The 16179-nt window shown below is 37.5% G+C and overlaps 1 protein-coding gene across 1 annotated transcript; it reads right to left on the bottom strand.

Annotated features, from left to right (window-relative positions):
- Positions 1-988: 988 nt before the first annotated feature.
- LOC110875156 lies at positions 989-3229 on the bottom strand. The gene is made up of 6 exons (XM_022123358.1): positions 3164-3229; positions 2854-2905; positions 2202-2777; positions 2004-2120; positions 1844-1939; positions 989-1446 (listed from the first exon to the last, which is right to left on the bottom strand). The coding sequence occupies exons 1-6, from the start codon at positions 3227-3229 to the stop codon at positions 989-991; spliced, it is 1365 nt and encodes a 454-aa protein (XP_021979050.1).
- Positions 3230-16179: the final 12950 nt, after the last annotated feature.

The raw sequence follows: 16179 nt of genomic DNA, 5'->3' as shown, positions 1-16179 counted from the left end.
GTCATTTAATATTTTGTTCATCAAGATTTATATTTGTAAATGGACTTTATTGTTACATGTTAATCAAGTAGAAGGGCTATTATGGCATTAATTTAAAGTATAAGGGGTAAGAATACAACATCGAACTACTTAAACAATATAGTTAAAAAAAAATTATGCAAATGTCAATTACCGAAAATACAATGCTACTTAAAACATATCCGAAGGGAGTTACGTTAGTTACACACATAAAAGAATAATTCATCCATCAGATAGATTTATCATTTATGTGGGTGTACAATACAACACCAGCCAGTAGTTAATAGAATGGGACATTACCTTTTTTACCAAAAATACTACGGCCATATGTAGAACTCACTAGGTCTGCAATGAGTGGGTACTGCAAGGTTGCAAAAGAAGTAACGGGTAGCCAAGTCAACGCAACTATGGAAGCCAGAATCCATGAGTTGTCTTGCCCAAACACAAGGAATAAGGCTGCACCGAAAGCTACAAGCATGGCTGTTGTTGAGATGAACAAGGCGGTGAGACCAATTATCAACTTTGTAGGCAACTTGTAGAGAAAATCTTGCTCAGAAAAACGTGCAGTGAGGATTGACAGAAACATTAACAAGGATGTAACAGATGTGAACAATGATATGGCATCTGACACTGCAAATACTGTGAAGGCAGTAGTGTTAGTAAACACTGGCATCCCATTGTCTTCTTTGTTTCCCCCAGGTACTGTAATAGCTGCTGCAAACACAATGGTGGTGATTAATGCGGCTGTGATTGTGTATGACTCTGCAGTCGCTTTCATCCATCTTTCTCCCTCAATCACCAACTCCTTATGCTCTCTTGTAAATACCATTCGAGGTGTTTCGCCATAAAAGTTCTTTTGATTGATGTTTAGAGGGCATACAAACCCTTGGACTTCCTACAAGATTACATTATTATGTTACCTGTGGGTGCTGCTGCTTTTATCAATGACTTTGGTCTGTGTATTTAAATTTCATGTTCCAAAGATTGCTACCTTAAACCATTGAAGTTCACGTTGTAGTTGCAGAGCGGCACCTGATATATGGTTCAGTTTGTCAGGTGGCGCCAACTTTGCAGCCAGATGCAAGAGGTTGTTCCCAAAAGTGTCTTTAATTGTCCTATAAATATTTTTGTGTTCGCTCATTTGATATAGTAGGTTGTAGACCTTTTCTGAATGGTTGATCACAGCATACTGAATAATGTTGTGGCCTTCTTCATTAGCACTCCAAATTGCATTTGGGAAAAAAGACACAATCACTCTTACAACCTTGTCTGCATTTTGTCTTGTGGCTTCAAGAATCGCATTGTTATAATAGTCAGAGTGAAATCTGGTTGCTGTGGAGCGTTTTATCAACTCACAGATTGCTTTTAATAGCCTCGTAGCAACATTGTGCATTTCAGCTTCCTCTTTAACAAACTTGATATGCAGTGCTGCAACAAGGACCCAAATTAAGAAGTATCTTAACTAAAGCAAAATTAAGAGATAGTTCATCTTACGTAATAGCATAATCATATGCTGGAGAGACTTGTAAATGGGTGCACAATATGGTATCATCTCATGTAATCTCCTTGTGATAAGTATTAAAGTATAAAGAATCGAGGCAAAAGCTGTGCAAGATAAGAAGTATGTTAGACCTGTGGGGGTTATGGAATAAGGATTGTTTTGCACAAAACAAAGATTTGTTACACATAATAATATCAAGCACATTGCTCACCAATGGCGACAAGAGCAGGTGCTACCGAAACTATCATAGCTCCCCACGGCCTGTAAGATCTCACCATCTTAATCTTAGACCAGTAGGTATATAAAACCAACACGAGCACATACCATATGCCAATCCTATCAAGGTCAACAGATCTTCTGGAGCATTAAACCCTCCAAGATACAACAACAACAACAACAACAACAAGTTCATTAGAGAAGCTGAAAATGTAAAATAAATGAATAGATAAGAAGATGTAGAATCAAGATAAGATTATCAACAAACATCTATCGACGACTCTTTCCCAAATGTTGAGTTCACGTGGGAAGTTTTGAGCTATAGCCATTAGTGTAGCGTCACTATGAAAACTACGATAATGGTCACTCAATTTTAATGCTGCATCTGCAAAAACAATCAAAAGCAAAAATAAGGAGATTGATAAAAAAGCTGCGGTTCCTCTCGACCCGGGTCAAATCAACTCACGGTAGTCTTTAGAAGAAATAGCATTAACCAGAAGCTCATCACCACTGATACCGGTAAAGAGAGTAGCCATCTCTATGTCATGGGTGGGGTTCAACAAATACAGATACGTATCGGTATGCATATTTGAAAGAGCTCTGGCTAGTGGTGTGTGACCCTCTTTATCCTTGATAAACAACAAATCTTGGTTTCTTTGAACCAATATCTTAGCAGCTTCAATGTTGCCAACAATTGCAGCAACATGAAGTAGAGTACTTCCATCTGAATTTTGCATACCCAGTAATGTACTTCTTTCGGGTACCAACTCCAGCATTTTCTCTAAAACTTCCTTTTTCTTTGTAATACCAATCACTAAGTGGAGTGTCGTGTTGCCATTTATGGCGATTTTCTCTGTCACACTAACTTTTCCATCTTCTAAAATTGAATAAACCTCTTCAAATTTTTGACTTAGAGCAGCTTCATATAAACTTTGGTGAGCCTTTGCTCTTTCATCTGATTCTTTTCTATTCTCTTCTGCTTCGCCATCCAATTTTGTATCTTTATATGTTAGTTCTCTTATTATTACTTCTTCTGCTAAACCTGCATTGTTAGTGTAACAAACTGATATCACACTCAAAACATATACTACACGTAGTGACCAACTCTAAATACTAACCTGTATTTGGCAAATTGAAAATACTATTTACAAGGTAGGAAACTAATTTAATCTATACAAATTGGTGGAATCTTAGGCTAAGGGTGTTCGGGGCTTTAAAGCGCCACGTCTGTGACACGTAGACAAAGGGGGCTTCTCATTATGTGGTGGGCAAGGGCAAGGGGGCAAAACCCTGCTATGTAGGCGCCACCTAGACTTTGGGGGCTCTTTGCCCTTCAAAGCACAAAATGGAAAAGGTAGGTGAAAGGCAAGGGGCAAAAGTCAAGTGGGTGTGAGAATGAAGATGGGGCAATGACCGAAAATATCTTACCTTGAGTGAGGGGCAACACCCACTTTCAGGTTGGACGGGCTGGTGGGCAAGGCGTGGAGATACCATATGGTCTTGACTAAACTGTTTTGGAATAAAGCCCATTAGGGGGAAAAAGATTGATTGGTTGAGAAGAGAGGGCCCCCTCATTTTCAAGCTTTAACGCCCGTTAAGGGCTTGGTGGTGGCCATTGATGGTGCCCCTTTTGGCGGAAGAGGAGGGGGTGTTGGGAGCGCCACCCATATTACGATTTTTTTGTCAACAAGATGTAAACCCTAATATAGTGGTTATATACAGTTGATAGGGCCATTGTAACTTCTCACCACTTCATAATAAACAAATTAAAACCTAGTTGTAGCCAATGGAAGTAGGTTACGCCAATCGAACCATGTAAAATCCTCGTGTACTTATTTTCTCGTTTATTGTTTTCATTATTTGTGTGTGCGAAAACCCAAAAAGTCGCTATCAGAGCTTTAGGTTCTTAACTATAATTCACACACACAAATATTTACATATATATAAAGTAAGGTTATTGTACAAATGGATCTTAACGTACTAAATGCGAGAAGTGAAGGGATTCTTTTTGAATTTTTTTTCCATTTTTCCATCGAATCAAGCGTGTGAAGTGAAGGGATTTTTCCAAGTGAAAAAATATAAAAATATAACTTGCCGCAAGTTCATCACAGACAATTGTGGGAATTGTGTCGCAAAACTCTACAAAATAATCATTTAATTTTTCAGTTGTAGGAATTTTGTCACATCATTAAAAAATAATTTTTTAATTGTAGGAAATTTGTCGTAAAATTTTAAAAGAAAGTTATTTAATTTTGTAAGAATTTTGTTGCAAAATAAAAATAATTATTTGTAATTATAGATTATTTTTTTAATATTCATAGGTTTAAAAATAAAAATTTTAAAACAAAATAAAAAAAGGCAAAATTGTGGAAGCTTTGGTTATTCTTTCTACCATATTTCGTGCACATATGAAGGGATTCCATGGAGTTCTTGGAGTTTCAATCATTTCATCTTAACAAGAGCTTTGGGTTAATTGGCTACACCACCTTGGAAAGCATTGCTTGGTATGGACTATTATTAGGAGTTCTTGCTTGATCACTACATCCATTCTACCAAGTGTTTTGACTACCACTTCCCTAAAAAGGTTGTAATTTCTATAACCAACTTTCCAATTTATTTTGTGTTTCATATTCTTTGCAAATGAATCCATGGTGGAACTTTTTTTAAAGTGGTGTTAAAAGGTTATGTGCTCATGAATCCGTCGCCAAATATTTTTCTTAAAGAACACATGAATGCCCAACAGACTTCCATATATCTTAAAAAAGGCTCCATAAATAAAAACTTACTAGTCAACCTCTCTAACTATTAAACTATAACAAGATTCAGGGCCGGCTAAATGGGAGTGCAGGATGGGCCTGTGAACAGGGCCCAAATCAATATAGAGCCCGAAAATTTTTTAATATATATATATATATATATATATATATATATATATATATATATATATATATATAGAGTAGGGATCCTGCGGAAAGTGTGTTTTTCCTAGAAAGTCTAGGAAGCGATCTGGGCCATCCAATGGGTGTGTTTAATGGTTAAGATGAAGTCAATGGCAATCTTGTAATTTTTTAGTTTATTTAATTCATTGTTTTAAAAGACTAGGGGCAATTTTGTCAATATATCGTGTTTTAAATCAATTAGATAACCGTCAGTCAAACCCAATCCCTAATTTCACGCGATTTTCCCTCTCTCTCTCTCCAAACCCATCTTGGAAACCCCAATCCCTACAAAAAATAACTACAATCATGGAAGAAGATAACTTTAGAAAGGATGGAGAGCACCTGATCAAATTAAAACACTTCTCCATCTCCACCATCTCCGAGTTCATCATCACCATTCAAATACTGTTCTTATCATCTCCGTTAACGATGTGTTTTAACAGCAAGCAAATTAATACAGTTGTGCTTTAGCAGCAAGCAGATTCATACAGTTGTGTTTTAGCATTCAGATTCATGCAGTTGTGTTTTAACAGCAAGCAGATTCATACAGTTGTGTTTTAGCATTCATATTCATACAGTTGTGTTTTAACAGCAAGCAGATTCATACAGTTGTGTTTTAGCATTCATATTCATACAGTTGTGTTTTAACAGCAAGCAGATTCATACAGTTGTGTTTTAACAGCAAGCAGATTCATACAGTTGTGTTTTAGCATTCAGATTCATACAGTTGTGTTTTAAAGCAAGCAGATTCATACAGTTGTGTTTTAGCATTCAGATTCATACAGTTGTGTTTTAGCAAGCAAATTCATACAGTTGTGTTTTAACAGCAAGCAGATTCATACAGTTGTGTTTTAATAGCAAGCAGATTCATACAGTTGTGTCTTAGCACTCAGATTCATACAGTTGTGTTTTAACAACAAACAGATTCATACCCCATGTTTTACCATCTTTATATTGTGGGATCTATAAAAAAATTGACTTTAACCCTGTAAACTGTTAAAACACAGCACCAAGAACATGCTGATAATTTCCAGTAATCTTCTGAATAGTGGAATATGCGATTGGTTTAGATTTCGAAAACAAATTATTTAGAAAATCATGGAGAAAAACGGTCAAAATATGGACGTGGATAGTTAGTTAATGAAGATAAATTCCAAAAATAAAAATAGAATGTGAAAGTACACAATTGCCCTTCTAGTTAAAAATCTTCAATGCCACATGTCGCATTCTGATTGCTTCCTAGACTTTCTAGGAAAAACTCACTTTCCACCCAACTCCTACTCTCTCTCTCTCTCTCTCTCTCTATCTCTCTCTCTATATATATATATATATATATATAGGGTGGGTTCCGCTACAAAGTCCATTTTTCCTACAAAGTGTACAAAGTCACAATATACCACAATTTCAGTCATAAAACACACTCAAAACCCACAAATAACATAGTGAAGTTCACTAAAACACAATATCCAAACCCTAACAGTCCTTAAAAACTTCAAACACAACATCGTTTAACTATGAATATAAAACACAACATGATATCAACATAAAACACACTAATATTAGTCATTCGATAATCAATGCCTTATCATCCAAAACGTAGCACAAAACCCACAAATATGGTATTTTAGTTATCTCCACTAAGTTATTTGTGGGTTTTGAGTGTGTTTTATGGTTGACATTATGGTGTTTTATGACTTTTTACACTTTGTAGGAAAAATGGACTTTGTAGCCAACTCCCACCCTATATATATATATATATATATATATATGTGTGTGTGTGTGTGTGTGTGTGTGTGTGTGTATGTATAGGGGACCGCAAAAATTAAAACCACCTACAGTTGTAAGAACCGAGAGAACCACTTTCTAGCCACTAGATCAACAAGATGGCTGGATGAGATTAAAAGTAACTAAAATTAATATTAAATATATTTTGTCTTATTATTTCTTTAATATTTTAATCCAAAAGGGTAGTTTAGTAAAATCACTCCTTTTTGTCATTTTGTCTTTATTATTTTTTATTGCTTTTTTGTTTTATTATATTACTTTTTATTTTTTAAACATATTTTTTTTGGTAAAAGCATTTTTAAATTCAAATTTTTTTAACAAAACAATTTTTTTTGCGCGCCGGTTTTTGCACGCCGTTTTTACCCCCGACTTTTTCAAGCATCGTTTTTTAACGCGTCGTTTTTGCACGCCGTTTTTTACGCTCGGCTTTTTCAGGCGTCGTTTTTTTTAACACGCCGTTTTTTACGTCCCGTTTTAACGCGGCGTTTTTTACGTCCTGTTTTTTACGTCCCGTTTTTATGCCCCGTATTCACGCCCCTTGTTTTAGGCGTCGTTTTACCACACGGTTTTTTACATTTTACAATTTACGTAGAAAGTTTTACGTTAAAAAGTTTTTACATAAAAGTTTACGTTTTACGTTAAAAAGTTTGCGTTTTACGTTAAACTTTTTACGTTTTACGTTTTTTTTACACACACGTTTTTTAAACTTTTTTACGTTTTTTTTACGAAAACGTTTTTTACGGTTTTAAACTTTTTTTTTACAAAAACTCTTTTTACAAAAATATTTTACAAATTTATTTTTTCATAAAAACTTTTTTTACAAAAGACAAAAATTTATACGAAGACCTTTTACGGTTTTAACTTTTTTTACAAAAATCTTTTTTTACACGCACGTTTTTAAACTTTTTTACGAAAACCTTTTTTACGGTTTTAAATTTTTTTCTAACAAAAACTTTTTTACAAATTTTTTTTACAAAAACCTTTTTATAAAGTAATAAAAAGAGGAGAGAGAAATTGAAGAGAGAGAAATTGAAAAGACATTTAAAATAAACTTTAATGAGGAGAGAGAGATGATTTGATGGTTTTGATTAAATGACTATATTACCCTTATAGTTGTCATTATCTGATTGGTGGAGAGTGGTTCTCGCGGTTCTTACAACTGGGGGTGATTTTTATTTTAGCGGCCCCCTATATATATATATATATATATATATATATATATATATAGGGTCGAGTTCATTTCAGAACTCTAAATAACTACAGAACTTTCAGAACTCCTAATAAACAATCATTTTATATCTAAGTTTTGTATTTAGGATGTTTTTATCATCTATTATATGTATTTCTTTGATTATATACATGTTAAAAGTAGTTTACATATATTTAATTCCCAAAATTATATATATGAGTCATAACTAATTACATATACGTAAAAAAACTAGTTTACATATGTGTAATTATAAAATTACATATAAAAAATGATAAAATTACTCTTAATATGTATGTAATCGTAAAAATACACATAATAAATGATAAAATTATCCTAAACATAAAAATATATAAATAAAAAAATTGTTTATTAGGAGTTCTGCGAGTTCTGTAAATATTTATGGTTCTGAAATGATCCTGGCCCTATATAGGGTAAGGTTCATGCGAGAACCAATGTGAACACAACCAAAAATACTTAAAAAAACCTAACCCCCATCCCTCCCCCCCCCTAAAAAAAACCTAACCCCCCCTCTCCCCCAAGCTAAATGCTAAAAACTAAACCTCCCAAAAAACCTAAAAAGAATTTTGTGTGTTTTTTAGCTATTTTTAGGTATTTTTGGTTGTGTTCGCATTGGTTCTCGCGGTTCTTGCAATAAAGGGTGGTTCCTGTAACACCCCGAAAATATAAAATCTCATACTAAAAAATTCAAGAAATTCATAAACAAGGATTTACCAACTAGGAACTTAACCTAGTTAAGTATTTAGTTTTGAAATAAACTTGTAATATGGTTAAAACACTTAACTTAGAGAAAATGGTAGTTAAGGGGCTGAATTTGTCAAAATTTAAAAAGTTGGAATACTAATTAGTGAACAAAACACAAACCACACCCATCTTGGGTGGGCATCGATCGAACAGAGAGAGAGGGGGCGACCAGGAGAACTTCCAACCCTAAAACCTCAATAATCTTGCTAATTGAAGGATTAATCCAAGTAGAAATCAAGAATTGAGCCTAGAATCATAATCCTCATCACAAGAGGATTGTAAGGTATGTAAAATTAGTGAAATCCCTTACCTTGAATTTCTCATGATGTTGTGAAATCTGGGAAATTGATGTTGCATGAGTGTTATTTGGTTAATTTAGAATCAATTTGGTGTTTAGAGGTTAAACTCAACCAATTACATGTGAAATCATGACCAAATTCAGAAAACTCCATGAACACCTTGAAGGTGGGTTGTGGGTTTTACAAGATAAGGATGAATTCTAGGGTTCTTAGTGGTTATTCTAGTAAAATTGAACCTTAGAAGATAGTTCCAGAAAAGATGTGATGTTTACATGATATATGATGGCTTAATTGAAGTTAAGTTTGCTACTAAGCAAACCATAAACATGAAAATGAGTAATATAGAAATTCTGCCCTCTTGATATTTGTAGAAATGCTTCAAAGAAGGCTGACAAATAGAAATTTGAAGCTTTAACGCTTAATTAAGATGTTTCGGTATATTATGCGAAATGATGTCTAAGAGGGTTCTAAACATGTTTTGTAAATGAACTCTATAGGACAAGATACCGGGACGTCGAGCGGACAAGCCGGTGGTGATTCTCGTTTGAAGGGCGTGCGCCAAGGTATGTAACATGACCCGTTACATTATGTGAAATTAGATCATTGTAGTTGATTATCAAAGTTACTAGTTATTTTGAATTGAAGCGATGACATTGTTGTATTGAATGCTTGTTTAAATAGTGAAATAAACTCGTTGGTAGTAGTCAAAAAGGAAGGAATTCCATAGACAAGCCAAACGGGTCAAATAATCAAGCAAGACATGATCTACATTCCAAAACGTGATAAATTGACGTATATAATGGTTATATTATGGCGTACTAGAAATATTAGACTTTTATTACGATTGATAGTGCAGAATATTGAAACCCGAGAGTTGGGATTTTGGTTGAGGTGTTCAAACCAAACAAAAACCTGAATTTCCAGGTGCTACCGTAAATTACGGTGTCACCGTAATTTACGGTAGAGGCCAATGTTTTACGGTGGTTTTCTCCTGTGTTACGGTGTAACCAAGAATTTCCAGCACTCACCGTAATTTACGGTGGTACCGTAAATTACGGCGGAGCCTGGAATACTTTTATATTTTTATCATTTCAATGTGTTGTTAAATCTTGAAATTCTATCGTACGTAAACATCAAGAACTAACGATTTAATTGTTGATTCTTAGGTAATTAGGTGGACACGGGTGGCGATCAAGCGACAAGATGATGAACCGAACACTCCACTTCGAAGCTTCCGCTATGTTTGAACTCGTTAATCAGTGTTTCTTTTGTTGTAATCAATTTCTTAAACAACAATGTTACGTTCTACCTTTGTCTTAGTAGGCTAAGGGTGTAGTAGTTTTAAAACTTATGTTAATCAAACGTCTTTTGGGTATAAAATAGTTATTAATTTCTAGTATAAATATAAGGGTGTAACAAGTTGGTATCAGAGCCTCAGGTTGTCAATAAGTGTTCGGTTCAAGCTTGATCGACCATCCGGTAAGAACTAATTTCAGTTAATAAATTTTATATTACGTAAAGAATGAGAAATGAATAAATATGCATGAAAAGAGCAAGTAAGCTCAATCAACAGCAAGAACGATTGAATCAAGTTGTGAACTTGATTGAATCAACAGCAAGAACGATCAAATCAAGTTGTGAACTTGATTGAATCAACAGCAAGAACGATCAAATCAAGTTGTGAACTTGATTGAATCAACAGCAAGAACGATCAAATCAAGTTGTGAACTTGATTGAATCAACAGCAAGAACGATCAAATCAAGTTGTGAACTTGATTGAATCAACAGCAAGAATGATCAAATCAAGTTGTGAACTTGATTGAATCAAAAGCAAGAACGACTAAATCAAGTTATGAACTTGATAGAATCAAACAAGAACAGCATGTGTTATAAATGGAATGTTTTAACAACTTGTGTAAACATTTCAGAAATGAAGATGGCTGATAAAGGTAATGATGATGCGGTGCCAAGAGTCACCGAACCAGTCAGAGAGGCGATTGCCGAAGAGGTTGGAAAGGCAATCGAAAACAGTCTGACAGGCTTCATTGATAGAATTCAAAACACAGTTCTATCAATGGTAGAAGATAGAATCAAGAAATTAGAAGACGACCAAAACTTGAAAAGGAAAAACATGGAGGACGGAAACCTTGTTCATACAAGGAATTCATGGCTTGTAAACCACCGATATACAATGGGGAGGTTGACCCAATAATGTGCCAAAGATGGCTAAGTGATATCGAATGGGTATTCGAGAGAACCCATTGTGATGTAAATGACTATGTAGCCTATGGTACGGGTCAATTAAGAAATCAAGCAAAAGATTGGTGGGATAACAAGAAGAGAGAGATCGGTATTGAAGCTGTTAAGATCATGACTTGGGATGAATTCAAGACGCCATTTCTGAAGCATCATAGCCCCAAAGCGGTTATGAATAAAATCAAGCAAGAATTCATGCAGCTCAGGCACAAAAACGAGACCATAGACAAGATCACGGCAACGTTTATGGATAAAATGAGGTTTTGTGATGATCTTGTGACAAACGAAGAGCAAAAGATATACTACTATCATAACATGTTGAGTGCCGAGTATAGGGAGTTTATCACCCCTTCCAAATACGAGACCCTTACCGAGATTATAAATGCTGCTCGGGAGAGGGAAATAGAGCTGAAAAAGAGTATCGAAAGGGGTGAACGGAGGGCACCTGATGTAAATCCCAGCCCTACTAAAAAGGCACGAACAAGTGAGAGCTCAAGGAAATCTGATGCGAAAGGCGGGTCACCGAGTTGCAAAATTTGCGGGAAGGGCCATAAAGGCGAATGTCATTACAAGGATAAGCCCTGTCCTATATGCAAGAAAACGGGACATATAGCCTTATCATGCCCGGAGAAGGTAACGGTTTGTTACAATTGTTATCGAACGGGTCATAAGAAATCTGAATGCCCGGAGTTGGTTGAAAAGAAGGGTGGGCAGGAACAGAAGGGTGAAGCCCCTAAAGCAAAGGCAAGATCTTTTCAACTAACCGCCGCAGAAGCAAAGATTGAACCTGACGTGGTCTCAGGTATATTTACTGTAAACTCGATTCCTGCACGTGTGTTATTTGATACGGGTGCGAATAAATCCTTTGTTTCATATGGATTTATTCGACATCCTTCATCTATTCTAACTAAATTACCTGTGCCCTTAGAAGTAGAGATAGGTAATAATAAAAGTTTTATTGTTTGCGATGTATGTGAAAATTGCAAACTGAGCATTGACGATGAAGAATATTTGATAAATCTAATCCCGATGTCGATGGGAGAATTTCAAGTCGTCGTTGGGAAGGATTGGCTATCTCGACACCATGCAAAGGTCGTGTGTTTCCGTAAAGAGATAAAACTGACATCTCCGAGCGGGAAACACGTCACCATCTATGGCGAGAAAGGAGGCAATCCCATTGTATGCTCAATGTTGAAAGCACACAAGCTAATGAAGCAAGGATGCAAAGCATTTATGATATACGCAAATGAACCCGAAAAAGAATCACGAAAGATTGGAGATGTACCGGTAGTACGAGATTAAGAAGATGTTTTTCCGGAAGATTTGCCGGGGATACCGCCGGAACGGGAAGTAGAGTTCGGGATCGAATTGATTCCGGGCGCGAAACCCGTAGCAAAAGCCCCGTACCGACTTGCGCCGTCAGAATTGCAAGAATTGATGTCCCAAATCCAAGACCTGCTTGACAAGGGATTCATAAGGCCGAGTGTGTCTCCTTGGGGCGCACCGGTATTATTCGTGAGAAAGAAAGACGGGAGTATGCGCATGTGTATCGATTACCAGGAGTTGAACAAACTCACGGTAAAGAATCGATACCCGCTCCCGAGGATAGACGATTTATTCGACCAACTACAAGGTGCGAACTGGTTTTCCAAAATTGACCTTAGATCGGGGTATCACCAATTAAGGGTCAAAGAAGAAGATGTGCCGAAGACGGCTTTCCGCACGAGGTACGGACATTATGAATTCCTTGTGATGTCATTCGGACTAACAAACGCACCCGCGACTTTCATGGACCTCATGAACCGGGTTTGCAACCAATGCTGGATAAGTCGGTCATCGTGTTTATCGATGACATATTGGTATATTCGAAAAGTGAAGCTGAACACGCACATCACCTACAAGAAGTGTTAGAAGCCCTTAGACGAGAGAAGCTATACGCAAAATTCTCTAAATGTGCCTTTTGGTTACGAGAGGTACAATTTCTTGGTCACATTATAAGTGCTGACGGAGTACTGGTGGATCCGTCAAAGATTGAGGCGGTGTCAAAATGGAATTCCCCAAAGAACCCTTCTGAAATTAGAAGCTTTTTGGGACTTGCGGGATACTATAGGAGATTTATTCAAGATTTCTCCAAGATTGCGTCGCCACTAACCAAGCTGACCCGAAAGACAGAAAGATTCATCTGGGGTGTTGAACAAGAGAAAGCGTTTCAAACGCTAAAAGAAAAGTTAACTCAAGCTCCGGTACTAACACTACCGGACGGAGTTGAAGACATGGAGGTTTATTCAGATGCTTCACTATCGGGACTCGGATGTGTATTGATGCAACGGGGCAAGGTCATAGCCTATGCCTCGAGGCAATTAAAGATACACGAACAGAAATATCCTACGCACGATCTCGAGTTGGCGGCGGTAGTATTTGCATTAAAAATATGGAGGCACTACTTGTACGGAGTAAAGTGCACCATATTCACCGACCACAAGAGTTTGAAATACTTCTTCGATCAGAAGGAGTTAAATATGCGACAAAGGCGGTGGCTAGAAACGGTGAAGGATTACGATTGTGAAATACGTTATCACCCGGGAAAGGCTAATGTAGTGGCCGATGCGCTGAGCCGCAAATCGGATTATACCCCAATACGGGTACGATCAATGCAACTGGTTGTGACTTCGAGCTTGCTTGAACGAATTCGAGAAGCACAAGATGAAGCTGTTAAGGCAGAAAACTGGAAAAAAGGAAAGAATTATCGGCCAAGTTAAGGACCTAGAGGTAGGCAGTCACGGCCTGAAGACTCGCTTTAATAGAATCTGGGTCCCTAATACATGTGGGGTTAAGAAGCTTCTACTTGATGAAGCTCATAAATCCCGTTATTCCATTCACCCGGGAGCAACCAAGATGTATCACGACTTGAAGCAAAATTATTGGTGGCCCGGAATGAAGCGGGACACCGTGAAGTACGTGGAAAAGTGTTTGACGTGCTTGCAAGTCAAGGCAGAACACCAAAAACCATATGGTAAACTTCAACCGTTAGAAATTCTGGTTTGGAAATGGGAGCAAATTACGATGGACCTATTGACCAAACTGCCTAAAACAAGTCGTGGTTTTGATGCTATTTGGGTAGTAGTGGATAGGTTAACCAAAAGCGCTCACTTTATTCCCATTCGTGAAACTTATACTTCGGAGAAAATGTCGGAGGTTTACACCAACGAAATCATAGCAAGACATGGGGTACCGATATCCATTGTGTCAGACAGAGATACCCGGTTTACTTCAAAATTCTGGCGTGAATTCCAAGAACAGATGGGAACTAAATTGTTCCTTAGCACTGCTTACCATCCACAAACGGATGGGCAGAGCGAAAGAACAATACAGACATTGGGTGATATGCTACGGGCTTGCATTATCGACTTTGGGGGTAGTTGGGATGTTCATTTACCTTTGGTCGAATTCGCATATAACAACAGCTATCACGCGAGCATTAAAATGGCCCCGTATGAGCTATTATATGGCAGAAAGTGTCGGACTCCGGTATGTTGGGGAGAAGTGGGTCCGCGGGGGCTAGCGCCAACCGATATAATCCGAGCTACAAATGCGAAAATCAACATAGTTCGGGCACACTTGAAAGCGGCTCAAGACCGGCAAAAGGCATACGCAGATAAAAGAAAAAGGCCAATTGAGTTTCAGGTTGGCGATATGGTCATGCTAAAGGTTTCCCCATGGAAGGGTATCAGTAGATTCAGAAAAGGGGGAAAGTTAAGCCCGAGATTTATTGGGCCATTTAGAATCACTGAACGGGTCGGTAAAGTGGCTTATCGACTTGAATTACCCGAAGAGTTGAGTGGAATTCATAGCACATTCCACGTATCACATCTTCGAAAATGTTTGGCCGACGAAACTGCTCATATCCACTACGATGACATCGAGGTGGATAACAGCCTCAACTATGCGGTAAAACCAATTGCGATTTTAGATCGTAAGGAGAAAAGTTTGAGGAACAAGATAATAAGCCAAGTCAAAGTCAAATGGGAGCACAGAAAAGGGTCAGACACTACATGGGAGTCCGAGGAAGAAATGCGGCGACTCCACCCTACATTATTTGGTACGTAATTTCGGTTTCGAGGACGAAACCCTTTTAAGGGGAGTGGACTTGTAACACCCCGAAGGGCGTGCGCCAAGATACCGGGACGTCGAGCGGACAAGCCGGTGGTGATTCTCGTTTGAAGGGCGTGCGCCAAGGTATGTAACATGACCCGTTACATTATGTGAAATTAGATCATTGTAGTTGATTATCAAAGTTACTAGTTATTTTGAATTGAAGCGATGACATTGTTGTATTGAATGCTTGTTTAAATAGTGAAATAAACTCGTTGGTAGTAGTCAAAAAGGAAGGAATTCCATAGACAAGCCAAACGGGTCAAATAATCAAGCAAGACATGATCTACATTCCAAAACGTGATAAATTGACGTATATAATGGTTAGGCTGTACGGGGCGCCTTCGGGAGCCCAAATCGGTGAACGCTTTTGCCGATCGGGGTGGCACCGCCAACCTTGCGGCAGCCCAAATCGGTGAGGGTATTGGTTGTGCAGTCACCGAACAAGAGAGAGAGAGATGGTGGGCCCCATGGCTGTAACAACCAATCAACTTTTTGGTTTTTTTTTTTAATAAAATAACAACTCCCCTAAGAGGGGTGCACCCCGTACGTTTTTGGACAAGAGGGGAGTTATAGAGGGGAAATGACATGGCAACGTATGATTGGGTTAAAAAAATTTCACTCACCTAATTAGGGGTGCACCCCCTTCACCCTTATATTATGGCGTACTAGAAATATTAGACTTTTATTACGATTGATAGTGCAGAATATTGAAACCCGAGAGTTGGGATTTTGGTTGAGGTGTTCAAACCAAACAAAAACCTGAATTTCCAGGTGCTACCGTAAATTACGGTGTCACCGTAATTTACGGTAGAGGCCAATGTTTTACGGTGGTTTTCTCCTGTGTTACGGTGTAACCAAGAATTTCCAGCACTCACCGTAATTTACGGTGGTACCGTAAATTACGGTGGAGCCTGGAATACTTTTATATTTTTATCATTTCAATGTGTTGTTAAATCTTGAAATTCTATCGTACGTAAACATCAAGAACTAACGATTTAATTGTTGATTCTTAGGTAATTAGGTGGACACGGGTGGCGA

This window comes from Helianthus annuus, chromosome 9 (assembly GCF_002127325.2).
Source record: "Helianthus annuus cultivar XRQ/B chromosome 9, HanXRQr2.0-SUNRISE, whole genome shotgun sequence".
Classification (NCBI taxonomy): domain Eukaryota; kingdom Viridiplantae; phylum Streptophyta; class Magnoliopsida; order Asterales; family Asteraceae; genus Helianthus; species Helianthus annuus.
This window is presented reverse-complemented; position numbering and strand designations above follow the sequence as displayed.